The 19299-nt window shown below is 41.0% G+C and overlaps 1 protein-coding gene across 1 annotated transcript in view; it reads right to left on the bottom strand.

Moving 5' to 3' along the window:
* Positions 1-12332, bottom strand: part of OSTM1 (osteoclastogenesis associated transmembrane protein 1) — a 32256-nt gene extending 19924 nt beyond the window's left edge. Inside the window, exons 1-2 of the mRNA XM_046677340.1 lie at positions 11857-12332; positions 4142-4256 (exon numbers count right to left, since the gene is read on the bottom strand). Of these exons, the coding sequence (XP_046533296.1) occupies positions 4142-4256; positions 11857-12258 (517 nt within the window). The 5' untranslated portion in view covers positions 12259-12332. The remainder of the gene's footprint in view (positions 1-4141; positions 4257-11856) is intronic.
* Positions 12333-19299: the final 6967 nt, after the last annotated feature.

Here is a 19299-nt window from a genome sequence, read left to right as displayed (position 1 = left end):
GAAATTAGTAAGTTAAGGAATATCACTAATAATAAAGCTTCCTATGAGCACTAAGTGAAGTGGTCATTATGAATGTTCCTCATCTCAGATAATCAATGAGGCCTCATCAAGGACAGATTAGCATAGCTTCTTTCTCAGTGAGGGTTCAAACATCAGCTCAAGAGGCATTCTTAAAGGTGGTAAAGATTCAAGTTAAAATCTTACATAGAAACCTACTAAACTATCATAACAGGAATTATGCATCTTTAGATAAAGTATCTGGCATCTATTAGGAGTATGTACAAAGATCTCTGTTGTTTTTCAAAACTAGTTTTATAGAAAACAAGAGAGACAATCACCAATTTCTGAAAAATAAGGCAAGCTTCAGAAAATATAGTACAAACTGTGGGAACCTTGTACCTGAACAACATAATTAAGTTGTCATAAGTATGAAAACTAAGACATTTAAAATTGTAAGATACAAATAAGTAGGGCTGATGCTTAGTACATTACCATGTAGATAAAATACAGGAAAGAGGGGTTCTGGTTAATAGACCTTCTGGTTAACCATTAAATTTTATTATTGATTTGTAAAGAACCAAGACATAACAAGTGAAAGATGGCAGAATATGCCTTTCTAAAATATGCCCCTTTGCCATAAGGATTATTTTGAGCTGAAGGCACTTGAAAAACAGCAAATGCAGAGAGAAGCTTTCTGTGAATTCCCCTTTATCTGCCTGAAAACAGATCCTCCAAAAGAAACTGAATGGTCATAAATCCCTTCCTCAGGAGTCCCATCAACTAGGGAAGACTGACTCATCACAGGAAAGGAGATGAATGGAACAGGATCAAGAGTTCAGAAACAAAGCCCCACATGTGTAGTCAACTACGAGCTGAACTCAGAAATAGAAGAATGGTGATTGACAGGGGTTGGAGGTAGCGGAAATGGGGAGACGTTGGTCAAAGGGTACAAATCACCAGTTATAAGTTCTGGGGATCTAATGTACAGTGTGGTGATCACAGTTAGCAATTCTGTATTATATACTTCTAAATTGCTAAGAGAGTAAATCTTCAATGTTCTCCCCACAAAAAAGAAACGGTAATTATGTGACATGATGGAAGTGTTACCTAACACTATGGTGGTAACCCTTTTGCAATATGTAACTGTATCAAATCAACACATTGTACACCTTAAACTTACACAACATTATATGTCAATTATATCTCAATAAAGTTGAAAAAGAAAAACAAAGAACCAACACACTACCATAAAACAATCCACGGTCTCATCAAATCTGATCACGCTGCTAAAAGTATTCAACTGTCACATGCACAAGACAACCAGAAGCACCTCAATAACAAGGCTGTCAGTGTGTCAACAATACACTTTTGATGACAGCTTTAAAATTCTGAACAGGAGAAACCTTTGATATGTCAGTCAGTTTACAGAAGAACTCGTTTCCATGTTATTTGTAACGCGAATTGGAAGAGTTGAGCTCTTGAGACTTCTTTTGAGTCTCCACCAATTTTCAAAAACTCATTTCCCATCAAGACTAATATCATTCAAAGACACGGGAATTCTAAAGATAAAAGAGATGGGAGTGGTCCAAGGACGGCACTCTCTCTTTTTTACTGGGTTTCTAGCCTTCCTTTCATCAACTAGTAACTGCAGAGACTCGGTGTCACCTTACAGCTAGCTCAAGTACAAAGAAAAGGTGGCTTTGGGCAGTGCAGCAATTTTAATATTTTTTAAACAATATTTTCTGTTTTATATTTTTACATTTATATTCTTAATAATATTCTTTTTACAAGTGAATTATTAAATTTGCTTAAAAAGATTTTACCTATATATAGTTTTGTATTTGCTAGCATAGAGGATGAGAAAGGAGTACTTACTTTATACATCAAAAGACATATTCCTACAAAATGGATCATATATCGGTTTAAGTCTCAGTTAAAAACAAATTTTTAAAACATATCCATAGTTTCTGTTCTTCCTTTGTAATTTTTTTCTTCCCCATTTTATATTTTAGGTGCCAGACTGAATGGACTCCATATTATTTACCATTAAAGATCCCTAAAGCTGGCATCACTTACCAGCCATTGTATTTGGAAATTTAATAACTAGTTCATCACAAAAAGGTAACTGAGACAAATGGGTTAGTGACTTGCATTTGAAAATTTCACATAGGGGGCCAGCCCCATGGCCAAGTGGTTAAGTTTGCACGCTCTGCTTTAGCAGCCTGGGGTTCACCAGTTGGGGTCCTGGGCACAGACCTACACACCACTCATCAAGCCATGCTGTGGTGGCGTCCCACATAGGAGAACTAGAATGACTTACAACTAGGATATACAACTATGCACTGGGGCTTTGGGGAGAAAAAAGAAAAACAAGAGGAAGATTGGCAACAGATGTTAGCTCAGGAGCACTCTTAAAAAAAAAAAAGAAGAGGGGCCGGCCCCGTGGCCCAGTGGTTAAGTTCTCTCGTTCCGCTGCAGGCAGCCCAGTGTTTCGTCGGTTCGAATCCTGGGCGCGGACATGGCACTGCTCATCAAACCACACTGAGGCAGCGTCCCACATGCCACAACTAGAAGGACCCACAACTAAGAATATACAACTATGTACTGGGGGGCTTTGGGGAGAAAAAGGAAAAAAAAAGGAAGAAAATTTAACATAAATTCTAAGAAAACTGATCAGTCTTTTTTTGTGTTTAAATAAAAAGGCAAATAATCGAGCAAGGGAGTCTTTTTCCCATTTACAGTTTTTCTTCATATGAACTAACCAAAAAGACAAGTCCTTAGAAAAGTTAAGCTCCTTAATGACTTACACACACGCAGATTTTTAATCCACCCTGTCCTTTCTATTTCCACAGCCCATGCCCCTACTTCATGGTTGTTTTGCTTCTTGCCTAAACTATTATAATAACTTCCTCACTGGTCTCTCTCTTCCTCTTCCAATGGAGTTCCATGAAAAAAAGGGTCTTTGTAGTTAAAAAGGAAAAGCTTGAAAGTGCCAGGTTAAATGATGTTAAAAAACTTTTTTTTTAACCTGTCATACTTCTCACTGCCTTTCATATTCCATGTGTATTGTAAACCCCCAAGAGACTATAGTACACAACTATTTATTAATAATATGTTGGTGTCCCAAGCAGTATTAAAAATGTTGGCATAAGTGATAAATTACTATATCAGTCAAGGTCTTAGTTTCTCTTTCCAACTGTATCTCCCATGTGGTTCTAGGATCCTAGATCATTGACTACTCCTTTATACCTCTGGGCCTCTGTCCACAAGGCCTCTTTATCTGCAATGTCCTTCCTCTCATCTCTATTTATTGAAATCATGCCCAGCCATAAACGTATAGGATCAAAAGGTATCTCTTCCAGGAAGTCATTTCAAATTCTCCCTAATTCGATTTATTTTCTACTTCCCCCAAGGACTCTGTAATTTTATTAATGCATTTATTTATCTGTCTTAGGTTATACTGTAAATATAACTTTCTCCTTCACTAAATTATAAGGCATGGAAAACAAAAACAGCCTAGTACGTAGTTGGTATTCAAAACGCTTCTGAATTGAAATAGTAATTTTAATTTTTCCCAAAAATGCCTGAAAATAGATCTCATTTTGTTGTACAAATACATACAAAACTGAAAGAACAGATGTTATCACCTCCCCCTACATTTGACAGATTATTATAAACATCATAATTATTATATTAAACAGCTAACATTTCTAAAACATTAACTGTGTACCAGGTACTGAGCTAACTGCTTTAAACAATTTATTTCATTTAATCCCAAAACAATCATATAAGGTAGGTTCCATTACTATGACCAACTTACCAGTGAGGAAACTGAGGTTCCAAGAGGCAAAGCTACATGCCCAAGATCTGACAGCTGGTAGTTAGGGCTAGTAAGTGGCAGAGATTAGAATCAAGCCCACATCTGCCTGACTGCAAAACTCATGCCGGTAACTCCTACGCTTTTCTGCCTCTCAGTACTTGCCCGAGTAGTTCCCAGTAATAAACCAGGATGCTAATCACAGTTCATTTAAACTCAGTAGTAAAAAGTATTATCTAGTCTCAAAGATTTCAAAATTCACTAAAATGTGACATCTATGCTATTGAACCATAATTGCAAAATGAAAATGAAAGAATTACTTACTTGCACAATTTGCCTTCTGCCACGTGGAATTAAAAAACTCAGACAGAATCAGCACTATCTGCATTCTATCTGACATTAACAGACTTCTGGCACAACTATGACTCTCTGAAGTATTCTGTAACAAAAAAAGAAAATAGAAAAATACAATCTGAATATTTTTTAGACTTCCCAAACACCAACAAGAGGCAAAAAAACCTTATAAAATTAATTTAAATATTTATTATAAGCATTTTAACATTTTGCCTGATATAATCAAATAATCATGCCATTAATAAGAACACCTGTAATAAAACAATGGTAGCTAACATTTATTGGCACCAAGTTCACTTGCACAGGAAGAACATCTTTGCTTCTTGAATAAGTACTGGCTTCTAAAGAACAATCTCAACTACTGAGGCCCAAATTGTGTGCGTGTCATGTTTCTTACTTTTCATGCAAAGGAAAAAATTCTGGAAAGTTATTCACCAAAATGTAGCAGTGGTTATCTCTGAAAAATGGAAATATGGTGATTTTTATTTTCTTTTTCGCCTCTTTTACACTGTCTCAATTTTTTCTATACTGACTATCTATTATTTACATAATTTTTTTAATCTGGTGAGTAAATGATCACCAAACATTTAGTTTCATCTTCTTGGCAATCTTTGGTTCAAAATCTTATAATCCACAAGAAAATGTGACACATCAAATTTGTACCCAAACAGTTTGCACCCAGATAGAAGACTACGATTTCCAGAGATCATTTCCATAATGAAACTCACACTATGCAAATAATAAAAACAAGTTCCTAAATTATTTAAGCCTTATCTATTTAATTTTCCCTTTTGCCCCAAGCAAAGAACTAAGTCCTGCTTATCCTTCATTCCTTAAAAGTCATTTAACTCCTATTATTTACCAGGTAGTACAAGAATCCTAGAGTTTTAAGGATACAGAAAGTTAAGGGAATGCCATCAACACTGGGACTTCAAGAATCTCCCCAGAGACATACAGATAAGGAATTATATAGCGTGAAGAGTAATGAGAGAGAGAGAGTGATAACTCGGGAAAAGAGCTGATCAGGCAGGTAGGGCGGGAAAAGAGGGAAGGAGGGCTTTACGGCAGAATTCTTGTTTTAAATACCTCTGATGTTCATTTTGGGATAGTTACCCTCTCTGTGGCTTAGTTTTGTCTTCTCATTAAAAGATGTATCCAAATGAACGCTCGCTTTTAAAATAGTGAACCTAAAAATTCATTTAAAAAGTCCCTTTCTGGGGCCAGCCCAGTGGCACAGCGGGTAAGTGCGCACAGGCCCCTTCAGCAGCCCAGGGTTCACCAGTTTGGATCCCAGGTGCGGACCTACGCACCACTCATCAAGCCATGCTGTGGCGGGCATCCCACATATAAAGTAGAGGAAGATGAGCATGGATGTTAGCTCAGGGCCCGTCTTCGTCAGCACAAAGGAGGATTGACAGCAGATGTTAGCTCAGGGCTAATCTTCCTCAAAAAAAAAAAAAAGTTCCTTTCTTGGAATTGCTTTCAGAGCAATAAAGAAAATTTCTATTGTTACTTCTTAAATGGAGCATGGCTGATATATGCTCTTCACCTAGCCACCCTGCTGCCAACCTGAACTGCTCTAAGCGGGTGTAGTTGGCTAAGTGTAATAAGTTACTTAAGTTGAGTCTTCATAAGTACATGACTGGCTATTTAAAAAATCAATACAGTATAGCCTGTATGAGTGGTCAATGTGTAGAATAGTTCAGATGAAGAAGATACCGGTGTAGTTGGGGGAAATTAGGAAAGAATTCATGGAAGAAGTTGGATTTGAATTCAGCCCTATGCTGAGAAAGGGAAGAGGGTTCTAAAATGGGAGAACAAAACGATCACAGGGTGAAAGTGGGAGTGATTATGAGGTATTGAGGGGGTATTCAGTAGGCCAATATAGTTAGAATGGAGGGTACCTCTATGAAAGTGGAGGCATTAAAGGGAGATGTTAGGGCAAGGTTATGAAGGGTCTTGAGGGTCATGAGAGTCAGACAGTGGGAAACTTTTACAGATTTCTAAAGAGAGTGACATGAAAAGCAGAGTTTGGGAACACCAGTCTCAGCCACAATACGTAGTGTAAGGAGGCGGGAGACTAACTAGAATATTTCTATAATTCAGGCATGATGAAAAGACAGTGGCGAAAGTGTGAAAGGAAGAGAAGTGACGAATAACCCCAATGATGATGATGTACTTACTGAATACCTAACTGCCCAAAATGCTCCAAATGTGGAACTTATTTAATCCTTATAACAACTCTATGATAGAAGTAGTATCTCTCTGGATTCAAACCCAGCCTCTTCCACTACATGGCCTTGGATAAGTTACTTAATCACTCTGAGGCTCCATTTCTTAAAGTATGATATCCACCTGTGTGTGTCTAGGTTCCTTACCTGGACAGAAGTTCCTTCAGGAAGGGAACTTTGTGTTATATCTTAGTATTCTCAATGCCTAGCACATGACCAAAAATATTGGCCCTTGGTTTATATTTAGAACTCCTAGTACTCAAATGTGTCATAACCACTTAGCAGAACCCTAATCACAATGAACCCAACCATCCACTTTCAACATGCCTGTTTGGCAAAAAAGCAAACCACTAAGCAGATTATTTCCACAATAAATCCATAATCCCAAACTGCACACCTCACTGTCCTGTCTGCTCATTCTCCTCCCTTTAGAACCACTATTCCAATCTTCTCCACTCACCCTTTAATCTCAAGAGAAGATCTAGCTTCCCAGTTGACAGTAAAAAACAGAAGCCATCAAGTTGAAACTCTGACCTGCCAACCTCTACCCTAACCTCTCCTACCCTCCTGTTACAGGGCCAAAAGTGCCTTCCCCCATCAAAGGCTCATCTCCCTGTGGATGCCCTAGATCCCATCTACTCTGCCTTCTCAGGAAAACCGACTTGTTTACTTTTCCACTCTCTCCTGTATCTTCACCTTCTCTATAGGATCCTTCCCATCAGCCTTTAAACATGTTCCGGTCACTTCCATCTTAAGAAAGGAAGAAGAGAAGGAGAGACAGAGGGTTGGAGGGACAAAAGACCAGAAAGAAAGTAAAGAAAATCCCTGAGTCCCCCAGTCTTCTTTAGTGACCCCTCTCTCTTATCTCCTCTTCAAGGCCAAACTCTTCAAGAATTGTGTAGGTTCGCTCTTCCCACTTCCTCATCTTCCATTCACTATTTAACTATTTAATCTTGCTTTCATCCCCAAGCACTCCATCAAAACCACTCCTGTGTTAAGGAACCAATAATGTCAATGTTGATAAATAACTTCCAGTCCTCTCAGCAGGATATGACACAAATAACCACCCCTTCCCTTTTCCTTCATTTACAAGACACCACACTCTCCTGATTTTTCTTCATCTCTCTGACTCTTTCTTCTCAGTCTCCTTTGATACTTTATCCTCTACCCAAATCTTCAATTCGTAGTGTTCCTTTCTCATTCTTCAGGTGCCATGGTTTCAAACACTTATTTTTAAGCCACCTACTCCCAAACATATTATCCTCAATCCAGATCTCTAGACATATACATCCAACCACATATGCAATATCTCCACTTGGATGTCTCATAAACACCTTAAAATCAACAAGTTCAAAATCAAGTTCATGATCTTTCCCCACCAAACAGGTTCCTCCCTCCATCTGAGTAAATGGCAACCCTTATTCACTAAGCTGCTCTTATTAAAACCCTGGGAAGGAGCATTTCCTTTCCTTCACTCTCCATATTCAACTAACCACCAAATCTTGTCAATTCTATCTTTATAATCTCTCTGAAATCTATCCATTTCTCCCCATCACAATGGCCCCCACGTATCCTAGCCACCGCCATTTCCCACATCCCTGCAAGAGTCTCTTAACCCATCTCCCCATACCTACTCTTCCCCTCCCTGCCCCAGTCCCCGTCCCCTCCATTTTCTCTATGTACCAGAGTGGCCTTTTAAAGTACAAATCTGATCATGTCATTCCACAGAATTAAACCTTTCACTAACATCACATTGTTTTAAAATCAAAGTCTAAAATCCTTAACATACCCAACAAGGCCCACATGACCTGGCACCTGCTCACATCCCCAGGCTCAGATCACTAGTCTCCTCCTGACTCACAGTGCTTTCAGTTCTTCCTACCGCTCAAACTTACCAGACTTCAGTCTCAGAGTCTTCACACCTGCTACTTCTTTACATGTATACCTTCTCTCCGCTGCCCTACTCTCACTCAGATTTTAGGGGTCAGCTTTAATCACTGACCACTCTATCTACCTCCAGTCCTAGTCAAGATCAGCACCCTTGTGATAACGGTTTGGTAGCATCTGGAGTTTTTTTCATTGCAACACTTATCACACCAAAATTAAAATACTACTTCTTTATTGAAAAGTTTAAGGTCTATTCTCCCTATCAGAGTACAACCTCTGTCCATTCACAGCTATATCCCTAGTAACTACTACTAGCCTGCACATAATAGGCCCTCAATAACTTTTTGAATGAATTCTTAAGAAGCATTATATTTTCCAACCTTTAAATAGACACAGATTATTGTTATTCTGTGTTCCAATTTTCCCGCTATATTCCTAAGATTTTATTTATTAATGTATACTAAAAGTATGTTGAACACTTCCAGATACATACCCCCATCACTACACCTTCATAAAGACATATACATATCTATATGTCTGTCTATATATCTATCTACATAAATTTTTTAAAAACCAAGGAGAAGATAAAACGTAGCTATCCACAACTTGCCAGGCCAAGGCATCCTGGCAACCACTCTGATGATGCTGAAGAGCTCAAAGAAACCACGTCTCTCTCAGTTTAAACTAAAAGAAGAAAGTATAACGCTAAGGACGAGGGAATCCATCACTTCTACCATTCAGATTTCACAAATCATTGTATTCTTTTTTTTTTTAAAGATTGGCAACTGGGCTAACATCTGTTGCCAATCTTTTTTTTTCCTTCTCCCCAAAGACCCCCAGTACATAGTTATATATTCTAGTTGTGGATCCTTCTGGTTGTGCTATGTGGGATGCTGCCTCAGCGTGGCTTGATGAGCGCTGCTGTGTCCTTGCCCAGGATCCGAACCTGTGAAACCCTGGGCCACTGAAGGGGAGCACGTGAACTTAACCACTTGGCCACGGGGCTGGCCTCAAATCACTGTATTCTTTACCTAGAGATAATACAACCACATGCGGTCCTTGTCGCAGTAATTCCAAGAGGAAGTGACAAGAAAATAGAATTGTCATAATTCTATTATAGTTAAGTGAATTAGCTTACTGTATCACAGAAATAGCTTGCTAATTTCTACCTTTGATCCTTTTTCTCCTTGTTATACTCCCCTCCTCTCTCGATCCATGAACATGGATTCACCCTAAAGAGGTGAGAAAGGATGTCTTGTTCAAAATTCAGCTTGCAGGTTTTCTCTGATTAACCCCATCTTGCTCTGTTCCTGCCTTTAATTCAGCATCTCCTTCACTCTCTTGCTCTAAATTGCTATTGTACAATTTATAACATTGACATTGACAATTTGTTCCTTTTTCTTTTTCTCAATATAGGTTTACTTTTCCCCAACTACACTGAGAGTTTGAGGCCTGGACCTTATCCTCTTCTCCTTTTATATCCTTTTATCAGCCCAACATTTAAGAACAGTGTGTGTTTGCTGATTAGACTTTTAAAATGAGAGACTGATGCTCAGACAAAAGGAAAATATGGAAATAACCCCCACCAAATACACAAAAGACGACTAATCCCTTCAAGTTCACTCCTAAGAAACTCACAACACATTTTCCCATAGGTTCCTTATTATACATGATGGTTCAAGTCCCAAACCAATCCAAAAAAGCCTGCTAAATCCATGAAGTACCACAGAACTGTAGAAATCATGCTTTTGAGCTAATAAACCACATCCAGCTCTATTGAGGAAAGGAGGGGAAACAGACCAAGCTCTAGGTTGACTTGGAGGGGACACGGAGATCGGGGAAAGGGTTTTTCTGCCTTTTTAATCTCTTTACCTTCTTCCTTTCACACAAGGGTGAGGCGACCCAGGTGCCCAGGTCACTGGTGGAATCTGAGAGGCACAAAGGAGAGGAAGTTCCTGCCACCCCCGACCTGGGAAGCCTCCCCCGGGAAATGTGGAAATTCATACACAGATTGGGTGATGCCCATAATACTGCACTACTGGAGTCTGGGGTGATTTCTTAACCTCTTCTTAATTCCACTATCTACACAAATGGGAAAGGCATTTGCTGCCTCAAAAGATCCAAGCTTTGCATCCTGATTCACGGTCACTCTGGCTACAGAACTCACCTAAGTGCTCGAGAATATGATGCCACACCACACCCTGCTGTAGTTGACAGGGACAAGCCTTGGAGCTTTATTTTAAAATCATAGTGAGATGGACCTATATATCCCCCTTGCTATACCCAATAAACGTATACCTGAAAAATCCTGCATCTAAGCCAAAATTTATTTAAACCATCTTGAAAACGAACTCTTTACAGAAAGATTGACGACAGAATTTATTTAATGTAAATAAATCCCCCATTTTTGTAAAAAAAAACCCAGACATGTTAAGTAATATCAGGCTGACAAGGCAGGAAGCAACTACATACAAGTTTATACTTTGTCAAATCAACTATGATTTACGAAATAATTCCAACCACATTTTCATGAGACTACTTGTCCTCTCAGTACAAGAGGAACTTTCCCACTCCACAATCCTAATGTCACTCCTCATGTTCTTCCGTTACAAGGCATATCCGACCCACACCTCATGACTCCCACCAGCCCTGATAGTCTAATCCTTTCCTACTCTAGACCCTATACGGTTCTCAGGAGCAGGGACACATCTTCTCTCTGTCTCTCTTTCTTTTTATTAAATCCCTCACAGCACCTACCACATGACCAGAAAAGCTCTAAGGGTACCAAGAACGGAGGGCAGATTTACCATCGCCAAAAATTTCAGCTCCTATTTACTGAGAACTATTACTATGTGCCAGTTTTCTAAGACTTCCTTTTATCCCCATCTTACAGATAAGAAAACAGGCACAGAGGATATAAGTAACTTGTCCAGAGTATATTGCTAATAAGCAGAGGAGAACTGCACTCCTGGCCGCCTGGCTCCAGTCTGTCTTAATCACTAAGATGAACTCTCATACGTTATCTCTTTTAATCCTTTTATCAGTCACATCAGGCAGCAGTTTTTCTCCATGTTACAAAGGAGGAAACTAAGACTCTAAGATAATTAATCCAAGGCCAAACTGTTAGTGGAGGATCTGAAAATTTCTGGCTGCAAAGCTCAAGCTCCTACCCACTACCTCACTATAGCTTCCTCACTTCACTTGGGGTTTCAGGAAAGGGCCCTTCCTGGGAACTCCGGGAGAAGATGGGAAGAAGCTGTGGCGGAGTCGGGGGAAGGCAGTAAAGGAAAGTAAGGAAAGACAGGGTTTCGGGCGCAGGAACCCCAAGAAAACTAGGCATACCTGTCTGCAAATATGTACCAAGAGGATGCCGAACAGCAGCCATGGAGGCAAAATCCAAGCCCTATAATGCCTCTACCTCCTTTTCTGATGCCCCGAATTCCACAACCCCAGTCCAACCCCTTTTTCTTCCAGATGGGGAAACTGAGGCCCCCAGACTTAACCATCATTACACCTTCCTGCTTTGCCAACCCTCCACGGCACAGGTCTCGGGTGTGCTCTACCCACCCCCACGGCTCGGCTGATGTTGTCCATCTTGCTGGCGACCTGTTGGAAGAGGGGGAAGCAGGTCTGACAGAGGCGCACCGGCCGGGCGCCGCGCACTATGCACCCGGTCAGCTCTGCGCTGCTGTTGGCGAAGTCCAGCAGCAGCTCCCGGCACTCGGGATCTAGATCCGGCAGGCCCGGGGGTAGGGACAGAGGCCCCAGCCTCCCGCCCTGCAGCAGGGTCAGGGACAAGTCCTCCGCCTCCAGCAACTGCTGCTCCGACAGGAGGTCGTAGAGGACCCTTTGGGGGCTGCCGCCCCTGGGAAGCGCGCCCAGAGCCAGCCCGGACCACAGCAGCGACACTAGCAGCAGCCGCGGCAGCAGCGACGACCTCGGCGGCGCGACCGTCTCGTCCGGATCCATCGCGGGGTTCACAACCCCCAAGGCGCTCGCCGCCGCCCCTCCGTGAGCCGGTACTGTCTACGGCCGCCGCTTCCGGCTTCCTCGGGCGCAGGCCGCGAGCCGGGTCACGAGGAGCGAGCGTCACGGCCCCGCCCCCGGCGCGCAGCGCCCCGCCCCATTGGCTGCCGGGAGCCTCCGCGGCCGGCGGGCCTGCGCACGGGCCGCCTCGCGCACCCAGCCCGCGCAGGGCAGCTGATTGAGGGGCGCGCGACGCCGGAGGTGGCGTCCAGCTGTGGGTCACTCAGCCGAGGCTCGCCTGCCGTGGGAATCCAAGCATCCGCTACCTTCAACAATTAGATCTCGGGGGTCTTGGCCCTTGGAGTTCCCTGCGTTCTCGAAGTCTGCGGCGTTACTTCCCACCGCAGAAAGAGGGACGGCCTGGGCCGTGAGAATTACGAGTTCCCTGAGAAAGCCTGCTGGCAGGTGCCTTTGCAGGTTTTCACTTGGTGTTTCTAAGCATAATTTTCCCCCTCGTCGTATCTGGAAAGAGTAATGACGTCTGTTGATTATTTTTGGTACTGGAGCCTAGTGGCTTCCAAGCTACTTTTTTTTTTTTAACACTGTCTAGGTCGGCGCTGTCGGATAGACTGTCTGCGATGCCGGACAGACTCTGTATCTGCGCCGTCCAAGACGGTAGCCACTAGTCACATGGGGCTGCTGAGCCCTTGTAACGTGGCTACTGCAACAGAGGAACGGAATTTAAGTGTAAAGAGCTGCGTCTGTGGGTGCTGTGTTGGACAGCGCAGGTCTCAGTTCTCTCGCTGGTCAGCCTGGCCCTGGGGTGGCTAATGTCCAGGTGTGCCTGGAGCTGAAGGGGTTCCTGGGGTGCGGCACAAACCTGCATCCAGCACAAAATCCTGAAAATCCCTCGCAAACCTCTCGACCTCAAACCCCTGCCCAGTTTCTGACATGCCCAAGGCAATGGTGGGGGACGGTGTAACAAGAGTACTGATGCCACTGCTGGGCTGTAAAAAGAAGTTAAGCTAGTGACCTGGAAAACGGTTTCCTGACAAGTCTCTACCTAACAAGTTTGGTAGAAAACTATTTCCTGGCCGTTTTGTGTCGTCCTGCTTTCATCTTTGCCTTGTAAATTGCAGGGCAATTCCTCCTCTTCAGCTGATGGTGCTAATTTACCTCTCTGAGGGTGCTGAGAGTTACTTTTCACCCAGTCTGTTTGGTTATTGTTTTGTGTTCCTAAATTCGCTTGTGATGGCTAAGTTTTGTTTCGTTTTTGTTGCCAAGAAACTGAATTAGTAGGAAGTTTGATTTGTGTAACAATAAATGTGTTTCCAAAAGAGAAGAGAGTTGTCTTAATTTTCTCAAATGTCATCCTGTAACTTTCAGGTCTTTTTATGTCATGTCTTAGAAGTACTGTTTTTAAGTGTTCTTTCAGGCAGCGTCATGAGTAAATTGTTAAACCTCTCTGGAAAGTAATGTGGCGCAATCAACAACATTACAAATGCACATACTCCAACCTAGCAAATCCACTTGTAGGAATTTATCTTAAACATATACTAACCTTATATAGACATGATTATTAATTGCAATATTGTTTGTAATAGTAAAAGAATGGGTTAAAGGGCATGTTAAAGATACTGTGGCCTCTTTTCCCTTTCCTTTCTTTTCCCTTCCCTTCCTGGAACAATTCCTTCCTAAAGCCATTAGATCAAGTAGAGTAAGGTAGGCATCTATGCTGGTAGAGTGGGAGTGTCAGAGGCCCAGGGAGGGGTGTCAGAGCACAGGTAAGAAGAGGAGGACAAGGGGGGTCGGGGGTGGCATCAGCCTGATGCAGGGCATTGGATCATGAGTAGGGTAAGAAGGGTTTCTACAGGGGACGGGACGGCAGTGACTGGGAGTTTGCTTACATTCAGAGAGATTGATCAAATAAGTAAATATATTAAAGATAATGGCAGCCTGGTTTCTGACTGAGAGAAACGAAGAGAGTTACAGACATGAAAAGGGAGGAAAGTAGAATGAACTCTGTAATATTGGATTAGAATCAGCAGTATCCGTGGCTGGAAATACATATAGATATAGAAACAAATATAGATGTAAATGTATGTTTGTGTATATTTACATATAGGTATATGCACGTGTGTGTGTCTACATTTTCCCTGGCTCTGTCCACTGAGAAGCCTAGTAGCAGAGGCACTCCAATACTAATGAGCACACATGGTGCCCAAATCATGGCTTCAAAATACCATTCTCCACTAAAAGGAGCCAAGAATCTTTGGAGAAATAGCTGATTCCATCACTGGGGCAAGAAAAGCACAAGTTTAGCCCAGATCATCTTGTTGTGCCGGAAAGTAAGAAAGTGCTCAAAGAATGATGGGAACATGTCAAGAACATACAGGAGCCAACTTGAATAGGCTCCCACTGCCCAAATCTGGGACAATTTGAACATCAAAATAAATAATGATGGTTAACGAGTCATAGTCCATTGAATAAAACAGGAAACCGTGAGCCTATAGTGATATATTTAAATAAATGAATAAATTGAATATTTCATGAGGAATAAGATATTTACATGTTTTCAAAGTCTTTCCTCCCCTAAAAAATACTTATTAATTACAAATGGAAAAATGAGTAAATTTACAATGATGAAGTCTGTCAGACTCCTCATTAATCAAATGATCACATGAACATCATCATAATGGGACAAATAGAAATTGCATGCCACTTGATAGAATACAGTTAGAACACAGCATCACTTCTGTTAAAACTATGCCAAAGACACATAACCTGATTCTAATCATGAGAAAGCATCAGATGAATCAAATTAAGGTTCATTCTACAAAATAGCCTGTAATCTTCTTATAGCCATAAGAGTCAAGGAAAGATTAAGGAACTGCACTTGCATAAAGGACATTATTGGGACAACTAGCGAAATTTAAATGGGGTCTGAGAATTAGATGGTACTAATGTATAATGTTAATTTGCTGATTTTGATAATTGTATTGTGGTTATGTAAGAGAATGTTTTTATTTGTAGAAAACACACAGGAAAGTATTCAGGGCAAATAGGACATCAGGTCAGCAACTTACTTGCAGATGGTTCCAGAAAAAAATGATTTGTACTATACATGCAACTTTTTTGTAAGCTTAAAATTGTTTCAAAATCTAAAAATATATTGTAAAAATAAATTAGGGTACAGCAATGCAATAGAATTCTATACATTTGAAATCTTATGTACTGATGTGGAACAATTGCCAAGATAAATGGAAAAAAGAAAGTGTCAGAAAAAAAGGATTTTTAATGCTCATGTGCATATGCATAGACTGTCTCCAGAAGGATACATAAAAACTGGTCACTTTGGTAAAAGAGGAATTTAATGTGTCAACAGGGCTAGGAGAGAGACTGTTCATTGTAAACTTTAGTACTTTTAAGGTATGGTTCCATATGAATATACTTCTTACTCAAAAAATTAATAAAAATGAAAAGATAGAGTTTCTTTTCTTTTCTTTTTTTTGAAGAAGATTAGCCCTGAGCTAACATCTGCTGCCAATCCTCCTCTTTTTTTTTTTTTTTTTTTTTTTTGCTGAGGAAGACTGGCCCTGAGCTAACATCTGTGCCTGTCTTCCTCTACTTTATATACTGGACGCCTGCCACAGCATGGCTTGCCAAGCGGTGCCATGACTGCACCCGGGATCCGAAGCGGCAAACCCCAGGCCACCAAAGTGGAACGTGCGCACTTAACCACTGCACCACCAGGCCAGCCCCAAGACAAAGTTTCTTAATTTTTCAGCTATCAGTAGGCTCAGACCATTTGTGAATCCCACTAAACTTGTTCATAGAATTTTCTACATATTATTTTCTGAGAAGAAAGTAATAACTTCCATCATAATTTCTGTAGGGGTCTGTGATCCAAAAGGTTAAGAACCATAGATTTAAAATCAACCCAAATAAAATTCCTTCCTCCAAGTTTGAGTTACATTAAATTTGCTTTTTATCTCACATATCCTAGAATATGTGACACAAACAGAAAAGCAAGACAAAAAGCAGTAATTTATTGTGGTAGGCATTAGAATAAACAAAGATGACTAGAACACCATTGTGCTCACAAAGAATAAGACATAAAATCCAATGTGTACAATAAAATTAAATAGGAAAGGAGGCAATGCAGAGGTGTTTTAGAAGCACTGAAGATGGAACTAACTGTACCTAGAAGTTTGGAGAAGACTCAGGAAGCTCTTCAAAGAGGAGGTGATTTTTGAGTGGAGTCTTACAGAATGAGTAGGAATTCACCCACTGGCAGCTCCAGAATGTCTCTGTAGGAGAAGTGAGTGGCAGCAGTCTGGATAGGAGGAAGGACTGGAAAACTCGTTCTAAAGCTCCATCTGCATGGCAAGTGCACTGTTACTGCTTAGAGCTGATGTTACTAGAGTTATTGATGGAGATTATGGGGATCGTACTAAAGCCAATCTGCCCACTTGATACTTTCTGTGCTAAAAAGTTTCAGTTTCATTCTGTAGGCAATGGGGAACCATTGAAAGATTTAAGCAGAACAGTGATATAATCCTAGAGGCATTTTAGGAAGAGAATTCTCGCAACTGTGTGGAAAATGTTTTTGCAGTATTGAGACTAACGCATAATTAAAGTGAAAGATGGTAAAGGCCTAAAGGAGGCTGAGGTAGGAGTGGGAGAGAAGAGGAATTGGATCAAAGAGATATTTATGTTACAGAAGGAACAAGAATTGTTGGTTATGTAGATCTGGAATGTGAACCAGTGATGGCTCCAAGGTTACAGATTTGGATAGCTGGGTAATGATGGTGCCATGAACAGGAATAAAGAATACAGGAAGAGTGGGATACATTTGGACTGGGAGAGAAACAATGAATTCAACTGGAATTGTTAGTGCGGGATGCTTCTGATAGAGACAACCAGGGAGCTTTTAAATTACAGATCTGGTGTGTGGTAGAGTGGCCTGGGCTGGAGGTCTAGAGTTGGGAATCATTGAGGTTTATGTGGTAGTTGAGTCCTTGAAGGTAAATGAGTCACCCAGAGATTGAGAGACTAAGGTTAATTGATGGTTGTTAAAGAAGATCGTATTCATGGATGATATACATAATAGCCCCAGATTATAGGAATAAGATCAAGGAAAGGTCTTGTCTTGAATGTAAATCTAATAACCAAAATAATGCCACTGCCTGAAGTCAGCTCCTTTAACTCTCTTGCCTACAATATTGCAACAGCAGAGGACAGAGATCAAAGGAAAAAGGCAAGAAACCCAGAGAAGAGGAAGAGAAATTGACCTGTGGCACCACCCTAGATTCCTCTAGTAAATTAAAAATGTGAATCAAGACTATCTATGAGACTTTTCAAAAATTTGTTTTCATGGAAATTTGTTAAGAAAATTTACCCAAAATTTAAAAGTAAAGCAAAAGAGAGTCGGTATGCTGGGGCATTGTTCAACAGGCCCAAGCAAGGGTTATTTAATTTTCAAATCTAGGAGAATAAACCTGTGTTTGACTCTTTACTATTTTTTTTTTTAAGATTGGCACCTGGGCTAACAACTGTTGCCAATCTTTTTTTTTTCCCTGCTTTATCTCCCCAACCGCCCCCACCCCTGCCGCCCCATACACAGTTGTATATCTTAGTTGCACATCCTTCTACTTGTGGGATGTGGGACGCCGCCTCAACATGGCCTGACGAGTGTTGCCATGTCCGCACCCAGGATCTGAACCCTGGGCCGCCACAGTGGAGTGCACGAACTTAACCACTCAGCCACGGCGCCGGCCCCTGACTCTCTACTATTTAATTAGAGCTCAGAAACTATGAAGTTACATGTTAATGTATAAATTTCTCTCTGCTAGAAAAGATAACCCCAAAGGTTATGGTTTGATTACCTTGAGGGACATTTACAAGTTTAGTATCTAACCTAGCAATCTGATTCTAATATTCTTTCTTTTTTCAGGGCCTATATCCAGCTTGAGAGACATTAATGAGTTAATAAATATTCGACACATTTTTATTCTATATTTGTATGTCATGTTTTTAGCTTTTTGAAAATTATAGTTTGACAGTTCTTTCCTTTAAAGCATGTGGAATGGGGGAAAGTAAGAATGTAAGGCAAGAAGGTAGTCAAGGTTGGTCAGAAGAGGCCCAGAGATCATGGCCAAGAAGCAGTCTCCTTGCTAACACTCTTTCTCCCTTATGGTCTATTCTCACTGTAATGGACAGAACCTTTCAAAACCCAGGTTGGATTATGTCACTCTTGATGCTCTGACCCCACTAGTGGCTACACATCTCACTCAAAGTTAAAGACAAGGTCTTTACTATGTTCTAGAAGGGTCTGCCCCTCCCACCAGCATGCCCTTTCCCCCTAACCTGCTTTATTTTTCTCCACAGCACTTAATACCCTACAAAATCCTATCTATTTGTTTGTTTATTTTCAGTGTCCTCCCACTGGAATTTAAGCAAGAACTAACGGTTTTGTCCGCTGCTCTATCTCTAGTAAGTGCTTGGCACTTAGTAAATGCTCAATAAATATTTTTTGAAAAATGATTTTCATTTAGAGAGGAGTGGAGTAGAAGAAGTTTGAAGCTTGAAAAGAAGGCTTAAATAATTGTTTTGGATAATGAAAAAGTGAACATATTAGGTAAGTGAATAAGATTGCCAGGCAATATTGAATGCCTATTTGAGATGAGTAGATACAATTTTAAGGTCTAACCAGTCGGCCTAATTATGTATTCTCCTCAGCTATGATCAGCTGTTCATGTGAAAGTACAGAACAGCATAAAGGTTGAGCTTAAAATTGTTGGGGCATTGTCTCCGCCAGTAGGAGGAAAGGAGAGAGCACCGTGCTACTTTATATGTCTCCTCACCTGACCCAGTTTCCCATTCCTTCCCACCTTCGCAAAGCGTTCCACTGGGTCCTTTGGAACTCACAACCTGTTATCTATAATATCCCTTTTCCTCAGTATCTTCTCTAAACAGTAACTTCACCCTCTTTGCCCTAAGCAAACCTGGCTCTCCCTTGATGACCTCACTTCCGCTAAAGAT

Source organism: Equus quagga, chromosome 11 (genome assembly GCF_021613505.1).
Source record: "Equus quagga isolate Etosha38 chromosome 11, UCLA_HA_Equagga_1.0, whole genome shotgun sequence".
Classification (NCBI taxonomy): Eukaryota; Metazoa; Chordata; class Mammalia; order Perissodactyla; family Equidae; genus Equus; species Equus quagga.
The sequence above is the reverse complement of the archived record's forward strand: the minus strand, read 5'-3'. Positions and strand labels throughout refer to the sequence as shown.